Source organism: Urocampus carinirostris, chromosome 20 (genome assembly GCF_059441175.1).
Source record: "Urocampus carinirostris isolate Australia breed hairy pipefish chromosome 20, RoL_Ucar_1.0, whole genome shotgun sequence".
Lineage (NCBI taxonomy): Eukaryota > Metazoa > Chordata > Actinopteri > Syngnathiformes > Syngnathidae > Urocampus > Urocampus carinirostris.
The window spans coordinates 15795972-15822246 of NC_142368.1; the positions used below are offsets into that span (position 1 = coordinate 15795972).

Genomic DNA, 26275 nt, shown 5'->3' on the forward strand with positions numbered 1-26275 from the left:
GCAGAATAGACATATGAAGGGGGAAATGAATATAGAGAGAAAAAGAAAGTGAAAAAAGAGAAAGATACAAAGAATAAGAGAAGTTAAACGACAGAAAGAAAAAGAGTCAGCAGGAGAAAAAAGAGACAAAGTGAGGTGAGAGAGAGAGGTCAAAAAAGGGAAAGAGGGCGAGAAAGAGAAAAATAGAAAAAAAGAGAATTATAGTGTAAATTAGAGAGAGAAAATAGAAAGAGAGCAAGACGGAGAAAAAGAAAGAGTTAGAGAGTGAGAGAGAAATAGAGAAAAGAGAAAATGAGAGAGAAAGAGAGAGAACAGGAGAAAGAAGGAGGGAGGAATAAATAAAAAAAGAAGTAAGTCAGAGAGAAATGGAGAAATACGACCACAATTGTTTTGCAAGTGTTAACTGGCTTGGGTGACATCTGGTGGAAATATTTAAAACTACAGGTCATTTTTCTCTTGTGCTTCTCTCACTGTTGTTTTGCGGGCCGGCCGGATTTAAACCATGGGTGGGCCTGATCTGGCCCGCTGGCCGCCTGCTGTATAGCAACTTGTTTACCTGACTGCCCATTTTGCACATTTGTTTAGCTGCTCCTCTTACACTCTTTGCACTACTGTATTATACTAATAGCTATAATTATTTAGTATATTATTAGTATTTCAATACTCCAACTCAGGGGAGGGGGTGCGTAGTCCCCCCACAGAAATAAGTTAAAAATTACAAATACATCTCTCAGAGTTAAAAACTTTATGCTAACTCATAATGCTGACAACTCAACGCTACCGGTTCTCTACCAACATCCGTCAGATCCATCACAACTCTTACAATAACCGCGGGAATTGTCTAGTTCTCCATGAAATCTTTAATGACACAACTAAAGCTAGTATTTTTTTTCCTTTGGCCTAATTGGTCTACCGAAATGCTCCGCAAAGACTGTGAGAGTGTAAAAGGAACAAATAGTGTAGGAGAAAATGCAGGTTCGATAACCGATTAGGTCTTCTCATACGTGGTTCAACAAATGCACGGAGGCTGCCATGAGAGGGAGGTTCTTTATTGCATCATCCCAAAGAACTCAGAGAACTTTAGACATAACAATGCTTTTATAGCTTCAATTGAGTACAACCCAAGAGGCGGCCCGGTCCTCACGTAACATCTTTGGAATTTGTTTTTCTCGCAAGGAAGATGCTGTCGTACCCTTATTAGGACATGTTTTTGAGTTTATGCCAGTTTATGTCACCTTGCCCTTCACCGTTATCTCTTGTCCTCCCTTCAGGAGCATTGTTTATACTAATTCGTCTGCCGAGACTTTCTCACAACTGTAAGCAAGTCTTTCTACATTTCTTTCTAAATGTATTCAAATCTATTCTACAAATACAAGTTTATTTTCTACAACAATAGTCGTAGCAGCTACTCTGAGAAAAAGCAGCTCTAGCTGGGAAAAGAGGCCAGTTTCGGGAGAACCGGCTCAATCTGATCATTACTGGAAAAACTGCCTGATAAGCATCATTGGCATACTCGCACCGTCGAATAAGTCAATTAGCGCAATCCATCACATGGCCAAACGGCGTCTTCCTGGTCTCCTCACTGAGGAAGATCACAGAGTTGAAAACATAAACACGTTTGCCGGCCGGAATTATTTTGGAGTTCGACACACGAAGCAGCATGAGAAGCGTAGCAAAATGCGCCTCGTTAAAAATGTGGGAAAGACAAAGATTAGCGTGTGAGGAAATAGGTTCAGAGAATGTCTAATGCTGACGAAAATATTTCAATTTAGTGCAGAAAATCCATGTATAATGACCAGGGTTGGGTAGGGTTACTTTAACTGGATTACTTTCAATGACTTTTGGATTTCTCCAATACCAAATACCGTATTTTCCGCACTATAAGGCGCACCGGGTTATAGGGCGCACCCCGAAAAAATACTTTTTGGTCCTATATTTGACATACATAAGGCGCACCGGATTATAAGGCGCTACAATGGGAACGTGGACAAAACAGTCAGATGATTCAGTCCAACTGATTACCCTCTTAACATTCCGAAAGCTTGCAAATAAACGAATACGTGTCGAGAACACGTGCGGATGCGGTGTCCGTATGATGTCACTCAAATGCATAGTTCCAAATATCATTCGGAAGGTTAAAGTCTTGGGATTCAAGAAATGCCAACCATTCTTTAGTTTCTATTTTCTTTTTCGCTCGCAACTTTACTGTGCATATGACAATAAAACACTTGGAATTGAGTTTGATTTAAAAATAGACACTCCATTCCATCCATTATCTGCACCGCTTATCACAGAAACATCGAGTTCAGTCTGAAACAAGATTTTGGGAAAATATATATAGCCAGAGTAGCTCACCGAAGTCGTTGTGTTCAATAATAATGTGCAACCATGGTCCTCTTATATCCGTGAGTTTAGTAAATCCAGGAGAGTAAAATGTTTACAAATACAGAATGGTAAAACATGTTTCCTCTATGCCGTAGACAACCACACATGCTATTCACATTCATCTTTTTCGGCCAATTGCAGGCTTTGTTTTGCCCCTTTAGCCTATACAAGCCTGTAAATGATTAAAAAGGATCCGCCCCCTTTACCTCCGAATAACTTTAGCCAATAGTGATCGATTCAAATGATGATTGACACATTGGTTAGCCAATGAAACGCCATTAAATAATTCCCAGCATACACCGCGGACTACTTCCCGTTCGGGGGAAAATCGAGTCGGCGGCTGCTTGCCTTAGTTGCGAGACTTTGCGACTTAATATTGATCCATATATAAGGCGCACTGTATTATAAGGCGCATGGTCAGCTTTTGAAAAGAATAAAGGCTTTTAGGTGCGCCTTATAGTGCGGAAAATACGGTATGCTAATAAAAGACAAAAGAAACTAAATATGAATAAAATGACGACCAGGGTTGGGTAGGGTTACTTTAACTGGATGACTTTCAATGACTTTTGGATGACTCCAATTCCAAATATGATAATAAAAGACAAAAGAAACTAAATATAAACTAGACAATTCCCGCGGCAATTGTAAGAGTTGTGATTGATCTGGCAGATGTTGATAGAGAACCGGTAGCGTTGAGTTGTTAGCATTACGAGTTAGCATAAAGTTTTTAACTCAGAGAGATGTATTTGTAATTTTTAACTTGGTTCTCTGGGGGGACTAATAAAATGACTACATTTTGTGCAGGTTTGGAATACATGGAATGGCAAAAATGATGTTGGCAAGCTGTTTGGATTGATTTTCATTTTGTTTCTGTGGCATTTGATGTTTGTTTCCACCTTAATGATCTGCTTCATAGAGTGAGACTGAAGTTAGTGCAAGTTTTATGAGAAAGACGATATTAGTAGCTAAAGCTAATCTGCGTGAAGGCCGTATGGGGAGATTTAGAGATGGGAAACCTTTGACCCAGCCGCCTTCCCACACGGCTGCTGCCGATAACCGGCCAAGAGGAGCTGGATGGACACCAGATCAGAATTCGCACTCATGATTTATGAGCAGTGTTCCCTCTTAGCTGCGCACATTCTCAGCACACAAGAAAATCTAGCCAGCGCACAAAAATGAGGGCTCAAAATTGCTAATTAAGAAGCGACTTAAGTCAAAGTTACAGTGCATGAAGTTAAAAATGCACGGGTTCCCCTGACATTGTGTCCTAAATGCGGTATTTTGAAGTCGAGTCGAAGGAGAACAAAGTTGAGTAAAGTTAGTTGAGTTTGTCGAGAACCGGCTTCTTCGGCTCGGCTCACTAAAAGGAACCGGCTCTTTCGTGTCCCAAACGGCTCTTCGGGTTGTTTTTGCTTCTTTAATCCCAACATGACCAAATATGATGTAAAATTGTGCACAAAATGACTTAAAGGAAGGGGGGAATAGAACAAAAAAGAAAATAAATACCAAAATGAAAAAGGAGTGAAAAGCGGAGAAAAAAAAGAAACAAAAGGAAGAGAAAAAAGAAGGAAACATTTAGAAAAAAGCCAGAAAAAAAGAAAAGAAATGTAGGGAAAAAAAATGAGAACAAAAAGAAAAAAGTAACAGCTCGGAAAAAATAAACACAATGAGATTTTTTTCAAAGAAATTAAAAAAAAAAAGTAGGGAAAAAAACACGGAAAAAAGAAGAAAAAGTATGTGTTGCATTCAAATAATTTCCAATGATATCAAGTGAACTTTGTTGCCAACATTGTACTTCCACTTAAAAAAGTACAGTTCTGTATTATACAACCGACTCAATAAGCCCCCAAATATGTGAATATTATGTGACAAAATATATCAGGAAATAAAAAATGGATATCTTGTGAAAGAATTTTAAAAACAAATGACGTTTGTAGGCAATCGTACATGAGTCAATTCATTCAAAAGAGAAAAATAATTTTGCATTGCCGGAAACTCAGCAAAATGTAACTTGCTAATGACTTAGTTGCCACACTTGGGATTGCCGTTGCTCACTGTTGTTTCAAGCGCTGCTCACCGACTGTGTGAACGCTCAGACCCCTAAGGAAAATTACAGTCCAACACAAACTTTTTCTTCTTTTTCCCCTGTTTATTTTTCTCTTTTTTTTTTTTATTCCTTTAAAAAAATCTCATTGCGTTTTTTTTATGGTTCTTTAAGACTGCGGCTTAAAATCTAGTGCAGCTTGACAAAATAGAGTTTCGATCTTAAATTTGAGCATGCGGTAAAACGTAACATTTCTAAATACCGGCGCACCGGGTTATAGGGCGCACCCCCAAAAAATAGTTTTTGGTCCTATATCTTCCATAGATAAGGCGCACCGGATTATAAGGCGCTACAATGGGAACGTGGACAAAACAGTCAGATGGTTCAGTCCAACTGATTACCCCCTTAACATTCCCAAAGCTTGCAAAGAAGCAAATACGTGTCGTAGACATATACGGAAACCGTGTCCGTACGATGTCACTCAAATGCATCGTTTCAAATATCATTCAGAAGGTTAAAGTCTTGGGATTCAAGAAATGCCAACCATTCCTTAGTTTCTATTTTCTTTTTTGCTCGCAACTTCACTGTGCATATGACAATAAACACTTGGAATTGAGTTGAATTCACTCAACTCATCACAGCAACATCAAGATCGTTCTAAAACAAGATACCGGGAAAATAGAAAGTCGCATAACTCACCTAAGTTCTCACGTTCAATAATGATACGCAATCATGGTCTTCTTACAACCGTGAGTGAAGTAAATCCAGGAGAGTAAAATATTTACAAACACAAACTAATGAAACATGTTTCTTCATGGCGTACTTTAGCAAGCTTGCTCTTCACAGTAATCTTTTTCGGCCAATTTCAGGGTTTGTTTTGGCCCTCTCGCCTATACGAGGCTCCGAATAACTTTAGCCAATAGCGATCGATTCAAATGATGATTGACACATTGGTTAGCCAATGAAACGCCGGTATATAAATCCCAGCATACACCGCGGACTACTCCACGTTCGGGGAAAAATCGAGTCGGCGGCTGTTGCGTAAGTTGCGAGACCTTGCGACTTAATATTGAGCCATATATAAGGCGCACTGTATTATAAGGCGCATGGTCAGCTTTTGGAAAAAAATAAGACTTTTAGGTGCGCCTTATAGTGCGGAAAATACGGTAATTGTTTTTTTCACCCTCCGTTCTCCATATCAACATGTCGATGGCCGTGTTGGCCCTTGGCATCTCTGCTCGGCTCATTGTCTTGCTGCTTGGATCGCTTCCCTGCTGAGGGAGGCGCTCCACTTCACTGAGATAATAGCACAGTGCTAGCTTAAAACGCACACACAGACACACACGCGACTGCCGATTTATCAGTGCTCTCCGCATCTCCTCTTCCTCCTTAATCCCCTTTGGTATCGTCCCATCTGACCTGCAGCTGCCGCGGTTCTTCTTTAACTTACTCTCACTGCAGGAAGATTTCGACACTCCGCCCCAAAAAAATCATCAAATAAAAGCCGAATTCAAACCGCGATCCTTCCAGTGCTCCGCTGCGCCATTACAGTGGAACCTCGGTTCTCGACCATAATCCGATCCAGAACCCTGTTCGAAAACCGATTTGTCCGATCACCGAAATCATTTTTCCCATTAAAAATAATGTACCGTATTTTCCGCACTATAAGGCGCACCTAAAAGTCTTAATTTTTTTCAAAAGCGGACCATGCGCCTTATAATACAGTGCGCCTTATATATAGATCAATATTAAGTCGCAAAGTCTTGCAATTAAGGCAAGCAGCCGCCGACTCGATTTTCCCCCGAACGCCAACTAGTCCGCGGTGTATGCTGGGATTTATTTACCGGCGTTTCATTGGCTAACCAATGTGTCAATCATCATTTCAATCAGTCACTATTGGCTAAAGTTATTCGGAGGTCAAGAGGCGGATCCTTTTTATCATTTACAGGCTGGCATTGGCTTAAACGGCAAAACAAAGCCTGCAATTGGCCGAAAAAGATGTGTCAATCATCAGTTGAATCGATCACTATTGGCTAAAGTTATTCGGAGGTCAAGGGGTGGATCATTTTTATCATTTACAGGCTGGCATTGGCTGAAGCGGCAAAACAAAGCCTGCAATCGGCCGAAAAAGATGAATGCGTATAGCACGTGGTTGACGGCATACAGAAAGCATTTTTTTACTATTCTGTATTTGTAAATATTTTACTCTCCTGGATTTACTACACTCATGGATATAAGAGGACCATGGCTGCACATTATTATTGAACTACTACTCCGGCTATATATTTTCCCAAAATCTTGTTTCAGACTGAACTCGATGTTTCTGTGATAAGCGGTGCAGATAATGGATGGAATGGAGTGTCTATTTTTAAATTCAACTCAATTCCAAGTGTTTTATTGTCATATGCACAGTAAAGTTGCGAGCGAAAATAGAAACTAAGGAATGGTTGGCATTTCTTGAATCCCAAGACTTTAACCTTCCGAATGATGGAACGATGCATTTGAGTGACATCGTACGGACACCCCATCCGCACGTGTTCTCGACACGCATTTGCTTCTTTGCAAGCTTTGGGAATGTTTAGGGGGTAATCAGTTGGACTGAACTATCCGACTGTTTTGTCGACGTTCCCATTGTAGCGCTTTATAATCCGGTGCGTCTTATGTATGTCAAATATAGGACCAAAAGCTATTTTTTCGGGGTGCGCCCTATAACCCGGTGCGCCTAATAGTGCGGAAAATACGGTAAATCGTTTCAATCCGTTCCAACACCCTGAATGTTTACCTGAGTACGCCGCTCAGCATGGCACCCTAGCGTACGCACTCACGCATTACCGGCGTTCGAACTTTTTTGACCGAACAGCGAAGAATTTCTCGAAATTTTGGGTCGTCAGGCATTGTTTTGTTAAACGCTGGGTGTTGTTTACAGTTTCTTCAGGCATCGAGGTGTCATGGAGCCCACGTGGGGGGTTTTCCTGACGCGCCCATGGGAGGAGCCGGGGCGGCGGCTTGCGGAAAAAGGCGTGGGCCGGGAGAACTTCAGAAGATCGAGAAAGACAGAAGATCGGAGAAATTTGTTCGAACTGAGAGGCGTTCGAAAACCGAGGTTAAACTGTATGTCTACGTTTTGATTCGGACGTAAAAAGTCATGTGTTATGCCAGTCTCTAAACCTTAATATTTTGCAACCTCAATGGAAGTTTTTATATCAAGGCTTAAGACACACTTCTATTCCAAAGCTTATGATCGATGGCCACCTCATATTCTGTATTGTCCTGTCTTTTTCCGACCGCCTGCCTGGTGGTGATACGAAGGAGAAGGACGATTTGGAGATGAGTCAGCCGACCGGCGTTTGACCTGAAGCATGTGAACGCCTGCATGGACCGGCCGGCAGAGATGGGAGACTTTCTGGACTACCGTAAATTCCGGACTATAAGCCGCTACTTTTTTCCCCAAATGTTCAACCCTGCGGCCAATTTATGTACTTTTCTAAGGTAAGATTTCGACCGGTGGAATATATGCGAGTGTGTTGCTAGCGCGTTTTTGAATAAAGGAGCGTAGGACGACGTCTATATGCTAAAGTCTCTTTCCCAAACTGGGGAAGGCAAATTTAATGACATTATTTATAAGGAGGAAGATGAGCACGATTTACCGTGATTTTTACAAGTACCGTATTTTTTATTTAACAGACCCGTTTCCTTGTGTTGCGAGCGTGTTCCTAGTAGCGTTTTGCTACCCTTCGCAGCCACGGTTTGGGATGAAAGTTATAATATTATTATTAAAGCTTTGAAAACTCTCTCGGTGTACCGTCTTTCTTTGTAAATATGTGTAACCATGTATAATATGTATTTGCAACTGTATATTTTTGTCATGTATTTATTTTAGAGACTTATTCTGATATGTTTTCCACGGGTGAATCAAAAAGAAGGGGCGAATACAACGGGGGCTGATGGGAAGTGGAGTAAAGGTGAGACGTGTTTGTGGACGCAGCGGACAATAGTGGATATATATTTTTCCCACCCTTACCTTTGGAAATATAAAAAATTTTTTCCTTGGATTATTTTCAACGGGACCCGGACTCTGCAGGTCTGCGTCAAACCTTAACCTAAATATAAAAACAATCTTTCTCACACACACACACACACCCACATAAAGTAACGTTTCATCAGTGTCATTACATATTTTGTACGTTTATCAATCTTATATTCTTTTATTGTGAAGTCGTGCTCATGTGTGTTCCTTTTCCCGTTTTCACTGACGAATAATAAACCACGCCTACCGTTTGGGAGGTCTGTTCGGCAAGAGATTCAACCTCGTGATGAACGGGCAGCAGCTATCACAAAGTAGTTTTCTAGCTTAATATCTGTATTTTACTTGTGTAATACAGCCACCAAAGAGTCTTTATAATGACTAACTTTAACAAATATGTTTTTCCACTCTTCTTTGATACTAACTTTCTTTGGAACCATGATTATGGGCAAAAAGGGCAACAAAACACACTAAATCACAGTCGAATGAGATGTGGACCCTTACAAACTCAGTCGTGGTGGGGCCGATTGACCTAACAGGAAGAAAAGATCGAACGTGGGGTTGCAAGAGGACATGTTACAACCTGTTTTACAATAAAGACAATTCCAATTTTAATCATCAGGACTTGTCTTGGGAACCTCCTGTGTGGGTTCAAATCCAGCTACCGGACTTCCTGTGCGGAGTTTGTATGTTCTCCCCGTGCTTGCGTGGGTTTCCTCCGGGCACTCCGGTTTCCTCCCACATTCCAAAGACATGCATTTTAGGTGAATTGGCCGGTCCAAATCGTCCCTAGGTGTGAATGAGCGAGTGAGTTGTCTGTCCCTGTGTGCCCTGCGATTGGCTGGCAACCAGTTCAGGGTGTCCCCTGCCCACTGCCCGATGATTGCCGGGATGGGCTCCAGCACCCCCGCGACCCTACTGAGGATAAGCGGTGCAGATAATAGGGCAGCACGGCGGCGCAGTGGTAAACGCGTGTGCGGCACAGTTCTAAGGTCTTGGGAACCTGCTGTGTGGATTCAAATCCAGCTACCGGACTTCCTGTGCGGAGTTTGCATGTTCTCCCCGTGCTTGCGTGGGTTTCCTCCGGGCACTCCGGTTTCCTCCCACATTCCAAAGACATGCATGTCAGGTGGATTGGCCGGTCCAAATTGTCCCTAGGTGTGAATGAGCGAGCGAGTTGTCTGTCCCTGTGTGCCCTGCGATTGGCTGGCAACCTGTTCAGGGTGTCCCCTGCCCACTGTCCGATGATTGCTTGGGCTCCAGCACTCCCGCGACCCTACTGAGGATAGGCGGTGCAGCTAATGAGATGACATGAGATGAGACTTGTTCGCATTTGATCCTCAGCTAGCTTAACAATTATTAGGACATACTGTGTATACTTGTATATAAGCTGAATTTAGAACTATAAAATACAATTCTGGGGGGTCGGCTTTGAAGGATTTTATACATTTTACTATAAAAGATTTTATAATACAAGTTACATTTATCGAATACGATGATGATTTTCACTGAGTGGGCTTCAGGTCGCGCCATTCCAAGTGATAACAGGGCGCAGGCATTGTTTTGTTAAACGCTGGGTGTTGTTTTGAGTTGCTGTGGAGCCCACGTGGGGGGTTCTCCTGACGCGCCCATGGGAGGAGCCGGGGAGGCGGCTTGCGGAAAAAGGCGTGGCCCGGGAGAACTTCAGAAGATCGGGGAAGAGGGACAATCGAAAGAAAAGGCTCGACGAAGAGCAATTTGGCTAATTCGATGGAGTTCACTTAGTTAAATACTTATTGTAGCGCATAGTCCCCCACCCCTGTTTTTACCGGAGTCTTGGTGTTTACATAATATGTTTTTGGATCATGTGACCATTGAAGGATTTTATACATTTGACTATAAAGGATTTTGTACGATCCAATACAAATGACATTCAAATGCAAAAGATATTCACTGGCTGAGCTGTGGGGCGAGGTCATTGCAACCTAGTAAAAAATGATGTTTACATTAACAGCGGGGAACTGGGACAAAGGGCTGATAAGATAATCAGCACTTCTCGACGCAGACGGACCTGGTGACGTAGACACGCTCGGGGATGTTTTGACCATTTTAGACATCGAGGCGAGGGGGCTTTCCCGGCACGCCCATGGGAGGAGCCGGCACACCAGCTTGCGGGGGAAAAAACGTAGGCCGGGAGAAAGAAGCGAGAAGATCGAGAGAGAAGGCTTGTCGGAGACTCGAGCAACACTAATTCGATGGAGTTCACTTAGCCAAATTATTTCAGAAATTAAATGAAATGATCTGAATTTCTATAGCGCTTTTCAAGTCAATGACTTCCCAAAGGGCTTTACAATGTGCTCCACATTTCCCAATAGCGGCCTTGTAATGCAGCCATGTAAGACGCTAACCTGCTTATTGGGGGTGTTAGGGGTTCAGTGTCTTACCTAAGGACACTTCGACATGTTACACGGACAAGCCGGGATTCGAACTGGGATCCTTTGATCCCAAGACGAGCGCTCTACCTCCTCAAACACCGATGAAGCTTCAAATCCCCACCAGGAAGAAGATGGAGCCCAAAGAGCTGCCACACAAACCTTCGTTGCGGAGACATCTTCCAATTAAGTGCTCATTTCCGAAAAGGACACGTTAACCCCTTAACGTTCCGATGACGGACCGGCGAGTCGGTCAGTAGCAAATACGTGTTCTGATTGGCTCTTGGACTCTTTTTAAACTCCCGTCTTCCTGAAAGAACCTGTCAGATCGTCTGCGAACCTATGCTCCCAGCTAGGCAAGCTATTGTGACTCTACGACTTTATCCTTTAAACAAAGAAACCACTAGGAACCATTCAGTATGATTGTATTAACCGCCCTCAACCACATCTGTATCTACTCCATCTATATCTACTCTATCCATCTATCTACTCTCTCTATATCTATTTATCTACATCTACTCTATCCATCTATCTACTCTCTCTATATCTATTTATCTACATCTACTCTATCCATCTATCTACATCTACTCTATCTATCTATCTCTACTTTATCTATCTATATCTACTTTATCTATCTATATCTATTCTATCCATCTATCTTTCTATATCTACTCTATCCATCTATCTATATATATATATATATATCTCTATTCTATCTCTATCTATATCTACTCTATCCATCTATCTATTTATCTACTCTATCTATATCAATCAATATCTACTCTATCCATCTATCTATCTACTCTATCTATATATCTACTCTATCTCTATATCTATCTATCTATCTACTCTAGCTCTCCATATCTATCTATACTCCATCCATCTATCTACTCTATATCTACTCTATCTATCTATATCTTTCTACTCTATCAATCTATAATTTACTCTATCTATATCTATCTATCTATATCTACTCTATCTATATCTATATCTACCTATCCATCTATCTATCTATATCTACATATCTATCTATCTATCCATCTCTATATCTATATTTATCTATCTATCTATCTTTGCAAGGCCAAAGGTGGAAACAGGAAACACTACCGGTTACATATTGAAAATCAAAACAGTGAAAATGTGATATTGGATGAGTGTTTGTGAACCGTTTTGGGAACCAACAGTTCCAAAAAAATGGTCCCTGTTCATTTGAATGAAAGTCAAAGAGCTACCGTCCGACATCTACATTTGTTGTTTGTTGTTTGCTTTGCAATGGCCGGCACTTACTTGTGGTGGCGCGTGTCGGCGAGGGCTCGGTTGCTGGGCACCCGTTCGCTCTCGCGCTGGTTGAAAGCGTAGAGCGAGTAGGGATCGTCGCCGGGATGCCAACGTCGAGCGTTCAAGTAGCCGCGCTCGTCGAAGCCGTCCAGCAAGTCGTCCCACTCGCTTTCCGACATCTGTACCCCGAAAATGAGCACAGGTTAGCCCAGTGGTGTCAAAGAGGCGGCCCGGGGGCCAGATCAGGCCTGCTAAAGGATTGAATCCGGCCCGCGAGACAACACTCAGAGAAGCGCAGGAGAAAAACAAGCTGCAGGTTGAAATAGGTCAACTTGATGTTGCCAAAGACAGGTGCCTCGAAAAAAAGACACCGTCTCATCTCTCATCTCATCTCATTAGCTGTACCGCTTATCCTTATTAGGGTCGCGGGGGGGGGCTGGAGCCCATCCCAGCCATCTCCGGGCAGTGGGCAGGGGACACCCTGAACTGGTTGCCAGCCAATCGCAGGGCACACAGGGACAGACAACTCACTCACTCATTCACACCTAGGGACAATTTGGACCAGCCAATCCACCTGAAATGCATGTCTTTGGAATGTGGGAGGAAACCGGAGTAAACCCACGCAAGCACAGGGAGAACATGCAAACTCTGCACAGGAAGCTTGCTAGCTGGAAATGTAAAATTCATTAATGTAAAATTAAATCATATTAATTCATTGTGAAAGTTCTTTCTCGTTTAACATACTGTGCGGAGTTTGAATGTTCTTCCTGTGCTCATGTGGGTTTGTTCCGGGCCTTCCGGTTTCCTCCCATATTCCAAAAACATGCATGTCAGGTTAATTGACCGGTCCAAATTGTCTGTCCCTGTGTGCCCTGCAACTGGCTGGCAACCAGTTCAGGGTGTCCCATTGTTACAATATGGGTTGAATATATTGTGACAACGAAATTGGACGTGGCACTCCAGGTCCACGTTTTACAGTGAGGATGAGGAAAACAAAGAGGACAGAAGAACAAAGAATGAGTAGATAAAGTAGATAGATATATATAGAGTAGATATAGAGTAGATAGATAGATGGATAGAGTAGATGTAGATAGATAGATATAGATAGAGAGAGTAGATATATATATATATATATATATATATATAGATAGATAGATATAGATAGAGTAGATATAGAGTAGATAGATATAGAGTAGATAGATAGATGGATAGAGTAGATGTAGATAGATAGATATAGATAGAGTAGATGTAGATAGATAGATGGATAGAGTAGATAGATAGATAGATGGATAGAGTAGATGTAGATAGATAGAGAGAGTAGATTATCTATCTATATATATATATATATATATATATATGAGTAGATAGATAGATGGATAGAGTAGATAGAGTAGATAGATAGAGTAGATAGATAGAGTAGATAGATAGAGTAGATAGATAGAGTAGATAGATAGAGTAGATAGATAGAGTAGATAGATAGAGTAGATAGATAGAGTAGATAGATAGAGTAGATAGATAGAGTAGATAGATAGAGTAGATAGATAGAGTAGATAGATAGAGTAGATAGATATAGATAGATATAGATAGATATAGATAGATATAGATAGATAGAGTAGATATAGAGTAGATATAGAGTAGATAGATATAAATAGAGAGATAGAATGATGTTTGGCCTTGTTGCAGGCTTTGTTTTCCTCCGGAGGAGGGTGTATGAAGGGGGTGAGGGACAGACAGAGATGGCCGGATCCAACTCGATGTTTGATCTAACTGTACACACGGTCCAGTGTTTTCCCCCCTGGTTGCTCAATCCACGCATTGAATGAATTTGGGAAGTACAGTCCTTAAGCATGCCAGCGACGCTAAAAGCTTGGAAGTCAATACAAAAACAAAAAACTGATTTGGACTTCCTGGTTCTCCTGCAGAGAACCGGTGTGGTTGTTTGCTTCGCTTATTGTGCCGGGATCCGAAAGCGGATGCACGACACACACACCATCATCGATTAAGATTGCGTTTGTGTGCCGGCAGCCGGGTTCGATATTGCTTTCTCTCGCCGCTAATTCGTCTTTGTCGCGGGCACGCCGGGCGCACACGCATCTACACACACGTTTTACAACTTAAGCACTGTTGCATTACTATTTAACGAGCCGACAGCGAACGCCACGTCCTTAGCGATTTATAGCGCCACCTAGGAAGAGTTCCGAACATCTACAGCCGCTCTCGGTCCCCGAAGCATTAAAAACAAAGATGGCGGGTTTTTTTTGTCTTAATAACTTGAAAGAAGGCCTTTAAATCTTGTGTGAATTGGAAAACACTGTCAGGAACAGAACGGAGACAGGACCCACTTGCGTTGCGTTTTTCACAAGTTTTATTTGAAGATATAACCCCTTTTTTCTGTCTTTTCTCTCTTTCTCTCTTGCGCCCCCCTCCTCTTTCTCTCTTTCTATTTCTGTTTGGATTTCTTTTTCTATCTATTTCTTTCCCCCTCTCTTACCATTTCTCTTTTAATCTCTCTTGTTTCTCTCTCTCTCTTTTTTTCTCCCTTTCTCTTTCTTAGTCCCACCCTCTCTCTTTTTCTCTCCCTCTCTCTTATTTCTTTCTCTCCTTTTAATTCTTCTCAATCTACTAGTTTCTTTATTTTTTTTTCTTTCTTTCTTTTTCTTTCTTCCTCCCGGTCTCTCCTTTTTGTTCTTCCGTTATTCGTTCTTTCTTTCTCCCCATCTCTACTTTTAGTTCTTCCTTTATTTTTTCGTTTCTTTCTCTTTCTTTCTCCCCATCTTTCCTTTTTGTTTCTTCCATTATTATTTGTTTCTTTCTCTTTCTTTCTTTCTCCCCATCGTTCCTTTTTGTTCTTCCTTTATTCTTTGTTTCTTTCTCCCCATCGTTCCTTATTGTTCTTCCTTTATTCTTTGTTTCTTTCTCTTTTTCTTTCTCCACATCTTTCCTTTGTGTTCTTCCTTTATTCATTCTTTCTCTTTCTTTTTCTTTCTGTCTTGCTTTCTCCCCATCTTTCCTTTTTGTTTATCCTTTATTCTTTGTTTCTTTCTCTTTCTCTCTCCCCATCTTTCCTTTTTGTTCTTCCTTTATTCTTTGTTTCTTTCTCTTCCTCTTTCTCCCCATCTTTCCTTTTTGTTCTTCCTTTATTCTTTGTTTCTTTCTCTTTCTTTCTTTCTCCCCATCTTTCATTTTTGTTCTTCTGTTATTCATTCTTTCTCTTTCTTTCTTTCTCCCCATCTTTCCTTTTTGTTCTTCTGTTATTCTTTGTTTCTTTCTCTTTCTTTCTTTCATTCTTTCTCTTTCTCTCTTTCTTTGTTTCTCTTTCTTTCTTTTATTCTTTCTCTTTCTTTGTTTCTCTTTCTTTCATTCATTCTTTCTCTTTCTTTCTTTCCTTGTTTCTCTTTCTTTCTTTTCTCTTTCTTTCTTTCTTTCAGTCCATCTCTCCTTTTCATTCTTCCTTCCTCATTAGTCCGGCCCCTGAGAGAATGTTTGTTCTATCGCGTGGCCCCCGAGTTCAAATGAGTTTGACACCCCTGCTCTAAGCGTTCATTAAACACTGGTTTTGTTATATGTACTCAGCAATAGTGTTATTTGAACTATGAAAGAGGCACAGCCTCACCTGCCTCCCCTGACTGCACGTCACTAGATCCTAGGACAGGAAGTTAAAGTCGTGATATTAGAGTGAGGGTTAGTCAACCAAGGCCCCCCACCCCGTCATTTTTTCACGTTGTTCATTCGCTCGCATTCGTGGTCTTGTCCCTCGCTCGCTTTCCTTTGTCTTCCCTCTCTTAACTTTCACGTCACATACTCCCTCGTAATCTCGATGCCACCTTTTCCGTCTTATTTTTATCCCGCTCGCTGTTAAGGTGATGGATGGCTCAATCCGGCGTCGGGTTCGATATCGGCACATCGGCACACTCGCGTACACTCGCGTGCTGCCCCATTAGCTGCACCGCTTATCCTCAGTAGAGTCGCGGGGGTGCCGGAGCCCATCCCAGCAATCATCGGGCAGTGGGCAGGGGACACCCTGAACTGGTTGCCAGCCAATCGCAGGGCACACAGGGACAGACAACTCACTCGCTCATTCACACCTAGGGACGATTTGGACCGGACAATCCAACTGAAATGCATGTCTTTGGAATGTGGGAGGAAACCGGAGTACCCAGAGGAAACCTACGCAAGCACAGGGAGAACATGCAAACTCCGCACAGGAAGTCCGGTAGCTGGATTTGAACACACACAGGAGGTTCCCAAAACCTTAGAACTGTGCCTATATTACATATTTAGCGTTAACCAAATTATTCGAAAGAGTTATCGGACTCCATTCACCAAACACAAACTTTATTCTCCTAACAATGCATGCTCGTTTTTTAATTTAGGGGAAAATATTGACTTGAGACGAGCATTTCCACACGGGGGCAGATTTATTTTCTTGAAGTATTTAACAAAGTGAATTCCATCAAATTTAGCCAAATTATAGTGTTCATTTTAGCTGTGAAAAGTGATGGGTCCCGGGGACTGGCATGCTCAAAAATCTATGGGTCCCAACAGAGGTCCCCAAAATTTAGTCTTATCAAGGTTGAAATTATAAATCGGCGACAAATATATCATATAAATCTATTAATTCATTCAGTTTTAATGATAACAGTTAATTGGTAATACAAAGCAGTTATCACTTCAGATTTTTCAGTTCATATATTCTTCGTGGTTTGCTGTCCCGCCACAGTTGTAATGGCTTCTCAAGGTCCAATCCATTATCATCCTCCTCATAGCGTCACCAGGAATAGAATTGAGTCCATTTTGGCAGAAAAGTCCTTTTTTTTTGCTTAAGAGTATTATTTTGTTTACTATCTTTCGTCTAATCGTTGGCTTCAACACACATGTTTTCCTTGCCTCCGCCATCTTCCGAAGAATTTCTCCTCCGCTTTTTTGTGCCGGAATTATTGCCGCTGTTATCACTTTCTGCATTATGTTTCGACTTATTACTGACACTGAAGAAATGACCAATTTTTTGTTGATTTTTCACCTTCCCTCGACGACAACCACCACAACAAGGACGTAATATCGTTTGCCGAGATCGGCGTGCGGACGAAAACTCGAACCGCGAGACCAAAACAACAATGGCGGATCTGCCTGACGAAAAGTTTGGAGTGCGGTAAATCTTTGTTAAAAATAAAAGTCATCGGATACTAATGACAATTTTGTGTCAAAAAATTGCGTCCCGGGGACGCACGTTGATTTGAGACAATGCGTCCCCAGCAAAAATGATGCGTCTAGGACGCAGGGACGCCGGCAAATCAGAACACAGGTTTTAAACACTGCGCCTTTAAATGCAGTGTGGCAACACCGTGAAAATCCTTGAGGTGCAAGCATTTATGATGCCCTTCTAAAGGATAAATAAGTCCATATTTTTGCCAAAAGTATCCATATCATTCGTAACAGGAACAAAACAGAAGGTTTTTGTGATGAATAGGGACCACAACCACTCACAAAAAGTTTTGTTGTCGTTACACAAAAGTTAAAACAGGAAGTCTTCTCCTTTCAGAGTAAGAAAGCAATTTAGAGAGCAGCTGGCTAGCAGCGCGCTAACATCGGGTGTCCTCGTTTTGAGCCGAGTCTCCGCAATGATTAAAATAAAAGAGTCCCAAATGTAGCAGTTTCTCACGCGTTGTAGCTCCAGGTCATTTATTTCATGGTTAATAGATTTGCTGAAATACAGGCTCGGCAGGGTTATCTTGTGATTTCCGGACCTGCGACACTAGAATGAAGTAGAATAATACATTTTCTTATTCGAATTATGAATTCATTTTTTGCATTCAATTATTGTTGGTAATATTCAAGGGATCACCACCAACCTGTCTTTTTTTTCGGAAGAAAGAAATCCAAAGAGAAATACAAAGACAGAAGGCGAGAAAAGAGCAAAGAATGCGCAAAGGGTTTGAAGAGAGAAAGAGACAAAGAGCAACAAATAAAGAGAAAAGGAGAGACACAGAGAGTGAAAGAGACAGAGACAGGGTGGGAGAAAAGGGGTGGAAGAGAGAGAGAGAGAAAAAGAGAGAGAGAGAGAGCGTGAGAAACAAAAGATAAAAAGTCGTCAGAGAGGGGGAAAAAGGGAAAGGAAGAAAGAAATCCAAAGAGAAATAGAAAGACAGGAGAGAAAAGAGAAAAGAAAGCGCAAAGGGTAGGAAGAGAGAAAGAGAAAAGAGAGAAAAGGAAAAAAGGAAGTTAGCGCAAAAGAAGTTAAAAAGACACAGAGAGAGAAAGAGACAATGAGCAAAAAATGAAGAGAAAAAGAGAGACACAGAGACAGAAGGTGTAAGAAAAGGGGTGGAAAAGAGGGAGAGGGTGTGACAAAGAAAGAGAGAAAGGGAGAAAGAGAGAGAGAGAATGTTAGAAACAAGATAGATAAAAAGAGAAATGTAAGAGAGGGGGAAAGAAATAGATACAAAAAAATCCAAAGACAAATAGAAAGAGAAGGAAAGAAAAAGAGAAGGAGAGAAAAAGGAAGGGGATGCAAGAGAGATAGAGAGAAAAGACGAGAGCAAAAGGTAAAAAGACAGATAGAGAAAGAGACAATGAGGGAGAGAGAGAGAGAGAAATAGAAAGAGAAGGAGAGAAAAAGAGAAGGGGAGAAAGAGGAAGGGGATGCAAGAGAGAGAGAGAAAGGACAGAAAAAAAGGAAAAGGGAGCAAAAGAAGGTAGAAAGACACAGATAGAGAAAGAGGCAATGAGGGGGGAGAGAGAGAGAGAGAGAGAGAGCACGAGAGAGAAAACGAAACAAAGGAAGTGAAACACAGAGAGTGAAAGAGACAGACAGAGTGGGAGAAAGGGGGTGGAAAAGAAAGAAAGAAAGAGAAAGAGAAAAAGAGAAAAAGAGAGAAAGAGAGAAAAAGAGAAAGAAAAAGAAAAAGAGAGAAAGAGAAAGAGAAAAAGAGAAAAAGAGAAAAAGAGAAAAAGAGAAAAAGAGAAAAAGAGAAAAAGAGAGAAAGAGAGAAAGAGAGAAAAAGAGAAAAAGAGAAAGAGAGAAAAAGAGAGAAAGACAAAGAGAGAAAGAGAGAAAGAGAGAAAAAGAGAAAAAGAGAAAAAGAGAAAAAGAGAGAAAGAGAGAAAGAGAGAAAGAGAGAGAAATACAAGTACAGTGTCTTTGTTCAAGGCACCTTTCTTTGGCAACATCAAGTTGATTTCAACCTGCAGCTTATTTTTCTCTTGCGCTTCTCTGAGTCTTGTCGGGCCGCCTCTTTGACACCCGTGATTTCAAACATCAACAAACTTCAACGAGAAATTTAACAAAATCTATTCCCAAGCCTACTGTGTGAACGAGAATCATTCTTTTCTTCACCCTCCGCCTGGTTTTTTTTTGCGTAATTGTTACGATGGCAATTGCGATTTCCATCTGCGGCAGCGGCTTCCAGCTGCTCCGAAGCTCATTTCCCCGGCAGGCGCTCGCTGAATAGCTCACATTGAGGAACAATGGCTGCAGTCAGCATGGCGCAAACCAACCACAACATTAATAATCTCTTACGTGTGCGCCTGTGTCTTCTTGTTGTGCTCGTTTCACAGAAAAAAGGATAGAAAATAGCTGGCATAAAGCAGGAAGTGGACGCCCGTGTCCGAGCCAATCGGAGGCGGGCATGGAGTAGGCGAGGAGACCCGGACTCCAGTGTTCTGGTTTGTCTCAAATCAACTTTTTTGACACAATTTTGTCATTATTACCCGATTATTTTATTTTTTTTTAAACAAAGATTTACCGCACTCCAAACTTTTCGTCGGGCTGATCCGCCATTGTTGTTTTGGTCTCGCGCCGATCTCAGCGAACGAGATCTCGTTGCTTCGAGATGACGTCATTGTTTTGGTGGTTGTCGAGTGAAAGAGAAGTATGCCGAAAAAACAGTTGGTATGAGGTGCAAATCAACAAAAAATTGGCAATTTCTTCAGTATCGATAATAAGTCAAAACATAACACAGAAAGTGATAACAACGTCAATAATTCTGTCACGAAAAAACGGCCGGGAAATTCTTCCGAAGACCGTGAAGGCAAGGAAAACACGCGTGTTGAAGCGAACAATTCAACGAAAGATAATAAAAAGAATACTCTGAGCAAGAAAACGACTCTTCTGCCAAAATGGACTCTATTATATTCCTGGTGACGCTATGAGGAGGATGATAATGGAGGCTACATGTTCTGTGATGCGTGTACCCAGCGTGACAAAAAACTGGATTGCATAAATCATTTCGCAATACGAACTTTTAGAAAAGCACATTGGATCAGAATTATGCCTCCGAAAAAACAGTTGGTATTAGGTGAAAATCAACAAAAAAAATGGTCATTTGTTCAGTGTCAGTAATAAGTCGAGATTTAATGCAGAAACTGATAACAACGGCAATAATTCCAGCACGAAAAAACGCCGGAGAAATTCTTCGGAAGATCGCGGAGGCAAGGAAAACACGTGTGTTGACGAAAGAAAATCAACAAAAGAATACTCCTAGCAAGAAAAGGACTTTTCTGCCAAAATGGACTCCATTATATTCCTGGTGACGCTATGAGAAGGATGATAATGGATCGGACCTTGAGAAGGCATGACAACTATGGCGGGAAAGCAAACCACGAAGAATATATGAACTGAAAAATCTGAAGTGATAACCGATTTGTATTACCAATTAACTGTGATGACTAAAACTGAATGAATATAAAGATTTTTATTATATATTTGTCAGCGAAAATAAGACTAAATTTTGGGGCCCCATAGATCTCTGTTGGGACCCATAGATTTTTGAGCATGCGAGTCCCCGGGACCCATCACTTTTTAGAGCTAAAATAAACACTGGGACTCAAAGGTTCCAATAGTGGAAAATTGTAGGCATGAGTCACTGTCAGGTTCAAAACGATGTCCGGATGAAATAAGAGACTTGCAGCAGAGTTCTGAGGTCATGAGATCGATCCTGTGCGGAGTTTGCATGTTCTCCCCGTGCTTGCGTGGGTTTCCTCCGGGCACTCCGGTTTCCTCCCACATTCCAAGTTAATTGGCCGATCAGAATTGTTCCAAGGTGTGTGGATTTTATATTTTATTTTTTTGACTCTGACGGATTTAATATAGGGCAGCACGGCGGCGCGGTGGTTAGCGCGTGTGCAGCACAGTTCTGAGGTCATGGGTTTAAATCCAGTTTGCATGTTCTCCCCGTGCTTGCGTAGGTTTCCTCCGGGCACTTCGGTTTCCTCCCACATTTCAAAAACATGCATGTCAGGTTAATTGGCCGGTCCAAAATTGTCCCTAGAAGCGAATTGTCTGTCCCTGTGTGCCCTGCAATTGGCTAGCAACCAATTCAGGGTGTCCCCTGCCCACTGCCCGAAGACGGCTGAGATGGACTCCAGCACCCTTGCGACTCTACTGAGGATAAGCGGTGCAATTAATGGATGGATGGATTTAATATAATTTTATTACAAATTACATTTGTTGAATGCAGTGGGGATTTTTCACAGGGAAGACGTGGGGTCAGTGCGGCCTAGACAAGAATGATGTTTACAGAAAAACAACAAGAAACGGGGACAAGGGCTGACGCCGGAGGAGCCTGTGACGCGGGAAAGGAGACATTGTTTGGAGAAGTTTTTCTGATATGCTTTGTTAGACGTGGCGGCGCCTTTCGGCGAGGAGGTGGTGAAGCTGGCACCTGATCCGCCCCATGGTCAAACGAGGTGGCGACTAGGTGGCGGCCACGTGAGGAGTCGGCCCGCCCCAGGGGAGGAGTCACCTCGCCCCTTTTGAAAGCCGTGGGCAGAGGATAGAAGACAGAAGATCAGATCGGAGAATGAGAGGGAGGCTCGACGAAGACTAATTAGACTAATTCGACAGTAATTCGGCTAAATTTGATGGAATTCGCTTAGTTAAATACTTTGAGAAAATAAATCTGCCCCCGTGTGGAAATGCCGGTCTCTTGTCAATATTTTCCCTAAATAAAGAAATGAGCATGCATTGTTAGGAGAATGAAGTTTGTATTTTGGTTAATGGAGTCAGATAACTAATTCGAACATTTTTAATAGTTTTATTCCTAACAGTGTCTGTCTTGGTGTGCCCTGCGACTGGCTGGCAACCAGTTCAGGATGTCCCCTGCCCACTGCCCGAAGATAACTGGGATGGGCTCCAGCACCCCTGTGACCCTACTGAGGATAGGCGGTGCAGATAATGGATGTTTAAAATGTAAAATACAAAAATATACTAAACAAAGAGGCTCGTCACTCGTTTTCCAACCATTTTGGATTACAAGTCGACGCAGGCGCTTGCATCACTCGGAAATGTCAACACCATCAACAGAATCCAAGAGAGGGCGAATCTCTAAAAACAATCGGTAGATAAGAAAGATTAAATACAAGCTACCATTAATGAAGTTGGACATTATTTTGCAATAGTATAGTAGTTTGAGGTGTCGTTTTTAAGTTTAAATTGAATATTTTCTCTGTTAAGCATCTATTAACGATGCCCAACTGAGTTCGAAGAGCCTTTATCTATATTCCCGCCCAAGCTTATCTGCTTTTATCCTACTTTTTACCCTTTTTGTTCCAGCCATGGAGGGCATTACACAGGAACGGAGGCGGGAGGAATGGGAGAGAAGAGAGTGATTTAATAAAAACAATTAGAGGTGAAGTACTATATTTTCATGGAACAAAGATGGAAAGACTGACAAAAAACGAACGAAAATAGACAGCCAGCTATCAAATGTTGCCACAGGTGTCCCACGTGGCAGTAGCCAATCAACAAAGCCAAACAATCAAATTGGCGGGAAGAGTACCACAACGTGCGCGTGATATGGCGATACGTGCGCGCGAGTGAGTTTCGGCGCTCACCTGCTTGTTCGTTCCATCCCCGCCACTGACACCGGCACCGGGAGCGGCAACCACGCCGAGCTCGGGCAGCCTTTTCCGGCTGAGCACCAGAAGATAGACGAGCGCCCCGAGCCACACCAGCACCGCCGCAGCCACCGACAAGCGCCGACAAACGCGCATCATTCCCGGCCACAAACCGAGCCGCCCCCGGGAAGCAAAACCGGGTCCTTGGGAAGGCGCCAACGCCGGCACCACGCGCTCATTTTGCCCCGGGAAGGGCAGAGGGAAAGCGGCTGAGGGTTTCGCCGCTTGCCGCTTCGAACTCTGGATATTCCAGCCTGCGTGCGCGTGCACGAGGGTCACTAGTCATTAGCGTGCAGGTGCGTTCGCGACTTTGAGGGAATCGTTGCGCCCTCTGCCGGTTCAATACTGCACTGCACCGGGGGCCACACGAGCCTAATACAGGGGTGTGCAATTAGTCGAGGGCCACTTTGGCACAGTTTGACCAAAGGGGCCGGTCCTAATAGAATAGAATAGGATAGAATGCAGTAATCCCTCGGTTATCGCGCTTAATGGGGACCAAAACCACCCGTGAAAAGTGAAAATCCGCGAAGTAGCGAAGCCACTTCAAAAATGCTTAAAATATATATATATATATATATTTATTTTTTATTTTTTTTCATTATTTTATTTTATTATTATTTTTGAGACCCGGTTAATGGGGACCAAAGCCACCTGCGAAAAGTGACCTAAAAAAAAAAGTGAAAAAAGGTTTTTTTAATTTATTTTTTGTTGTTTTATTTTATTATTATTATTTTTTATATCCGGTTAATGGGGACCAAAACAACCCGTGAAAAGTAAAAAGTAGTGGCGCCCCTTCAAAAATGCTTAAATATATATATATATATATATATATATATATCTCATCTCATTAGCTGCACCGCTTATCCTCAGTAGGGTCGCGGGGGTGCTGGAGCCCATCCCAGCAATCAATCGGGCATATATTTATTTTTATTTTATTTTTATTTTTTTTATTATTATTTTTTAGACCCGCGAAGCTCTGAACCCGCGAATGTGGAACCGCGAAGTAGCGAGGTCCCACTGTATACCTTTATTGTCATTGTTACAAAATGGGTTAACAGATTGTGACAACGAAATTGGGCATGACACTCCAGGTTCACACATCGACAGTGAGGTAAAGAAACCAAGAAGATAAGGAACTGAGAAGATAAGGTTCTAAAACAAGGAGGATAAGGTTATAGTTATAATATACCGGTACACAATATTTACACAAAGAAATGACCTTTCCATTGTTACATGTCTTTATATTTTCGTAGTATTTTTGTATTATTACAGTAGTTTTATGATTACATACCTGTCAAGCTGTACGTTTTTGCCGTACAAAGTACGGTTAATGATGCATTTTAAGACGTGTACGACGTACAAGAAAATCTGTACAGAAAAACGCAAATTTGTCTATTACGGGTACCATCCGGTATACGCCGACTGTGATGACAAGGCAAATCAATCAAGTCAAACGAGTTCGCCGCGGTAGCCTCTATCTCGGTATCGTTTATTTCGTTGCAAACGAAGCGAGCGGTTTGATGTAGTGAAAGGAAGTCCCTCTCTTTTTAGAGAACTGGCTTTTTCGGCTCAACTCATTAAAGAGAGCCGGTTCTCGAACGGCTCACTTGCTTTGATGCATTATATTACGAATGATGATGTAAAAAGATTTGAAGAAAAAAGGAAGTATAAAAGGAGAAAATGAAAAAAGACAGGTTTGAGGTTATCCCTTTAATCAGTATATTACCAACAATTATTGAATGCAGAAAGTGAATTTTTTCTCTCTATTCTCTTTCTCTCTTCCTACCCTTCGCACTTTCTTTTCTCTTTTTTCTCCTTCTGTCTTTCTATTTCTTTTTGGATTTCTTTCTTACTCTCCCTTCCTTTTCCCCCTCTCTCATGACTTTTTATCTTTTGTTTCTCCCTCTCTCTCCCTCTCTCTCTTTTTCTTTCTTTGTCCCGCCCTCTCTCCTTTTCCCTCCCTCTTTCTCTTATTTCTTTATCTCTTTTTCTTTCTCTTTAATCTACTAGTCCAGCCCCTGACAGAATGTTTGTTCTATCGTGTGGCCCCCGAGTTCAAATGACTTTGACCCCCCCTGATTTAAAGGATCACCGCCTCCTACTGGTCGCATACCGAAACTACGAGTGGATACAATTCCATGGCCTCGCTGCAAAATGCCTTTTTAAAGAAATTCTTTTATATACCAAATATTTTCTTTATTATTAAAATGAATCCATAGTTGAAATTCCTCTTTTTATAGCAGACAGGCTCTTGTAGAGGTAACGTGCACACGAACAAAGTTGGGTAGGGTTACTTGAACTGGATTACTTTCAATTACTTTTAGATTACTCCAATACCAAATATGCTAATAAAAGACAAAAAAAAACTATATATGAATCAAATGACTACATTTTGTGCAGGCTCGGGGAGTAACGGAATACATGGAACGGCAAAAATGATGTTGGCAAGCTGTTTGGATTGATTTTCATTTTAGTTTTGCCGGAGATCAGAGATCAAAGCCAGGAGAGAAAGCTTACCACGTGTTGTGAGTCATTTGATTGATATTTAGTTTCTTTTGTCTTTTATTTGCATATTTGGTATTGGAGTCATCCAAAAGTCATTGAAAGTAATCCAGTTCAAGTAACCCTGCACACGAACACCGCACAGTTTGAATTTGTTATGTTTTTGCAGCTCTTTGAGACTCGTTGTGATAAAGGGCTATACAAATAAACATAACTATATTTTTTTAATAAAATTAGTTTTAACAAACTGGTTTTGAAACGCTCACAACTTAAACAAAATATTGCAATAATAGTTTTGTAGTAGAGCTCTAGTATTTTTCTTTTGTTACTGTAGTTTTATTTTTGTAGTATATCTGCAGTCGACTATTTGTAGTATTCTGTAGTTTTATTGTTGTAGAATTACTGTAGTACTTCTGCTCCTTTAACGACACGAGTAGGGAACATTTTATTGCACTATTATTATAATTTTGGCCAGTCTTTAAGCACTTAATTGTACATATTTTTGCCTATATATACTGATAGTGTTTTATCTTATTTTTTTAAACACTATTACATGATTACCCTGGAGTGTCATGTCTAATCTCGTTATTAAGAATATTTCACAAATTTGATGACGATTCCATTTAATGGAGCGGTCCAATCCTCTGCTGCCATCTAGTGTTCGGCCAAGAAACAGCTCAGCTCTAATTTTCTAAACCTTTAACGGTTCTCCATTCACAGTACCAAACACAGAAAGAT

The 26275-nt window shown here is 41.6% G+C and overlaps 1 protein-coding gene across 3 annotated transcripts in view; it reads right to left on the minus strand.

Annotated features, from left to right (window-relative positions):
- galnt14 (UDP-N-acetyl-alpha-D-galactosamine:polypeptide N-acetylgalactosaminyltransferase 14 (GalNAc-T14)) overlaps window positions 1–23309 on the minus strand; it is a 144920-nt gene extending 121611 nt beyond the window's left edge. For all 3 annotated transcript variants that reach the window (XM_088325432.1, XM_088325431.1, XM_088325430.1), the window contains exons 1-2: window positions 22973–23309; window positions 12152–12321 (exon numbers count right to left, since the gene is read on the minus strand). In XM_088325432.1, the coding sequence (XP_088181558.1) occupies window positions 12152–12321; window positions 22973–23134 (332 nt within the window). In that variant the 5' untranslated portion in view covers window positions 23135–23309. The remainder of the gene's footprint in view (window positions 1–12151; window positions 12322–22972) is intronic.
- Window positions 23310–26275: the final 2966 nt, after the last annotated feature.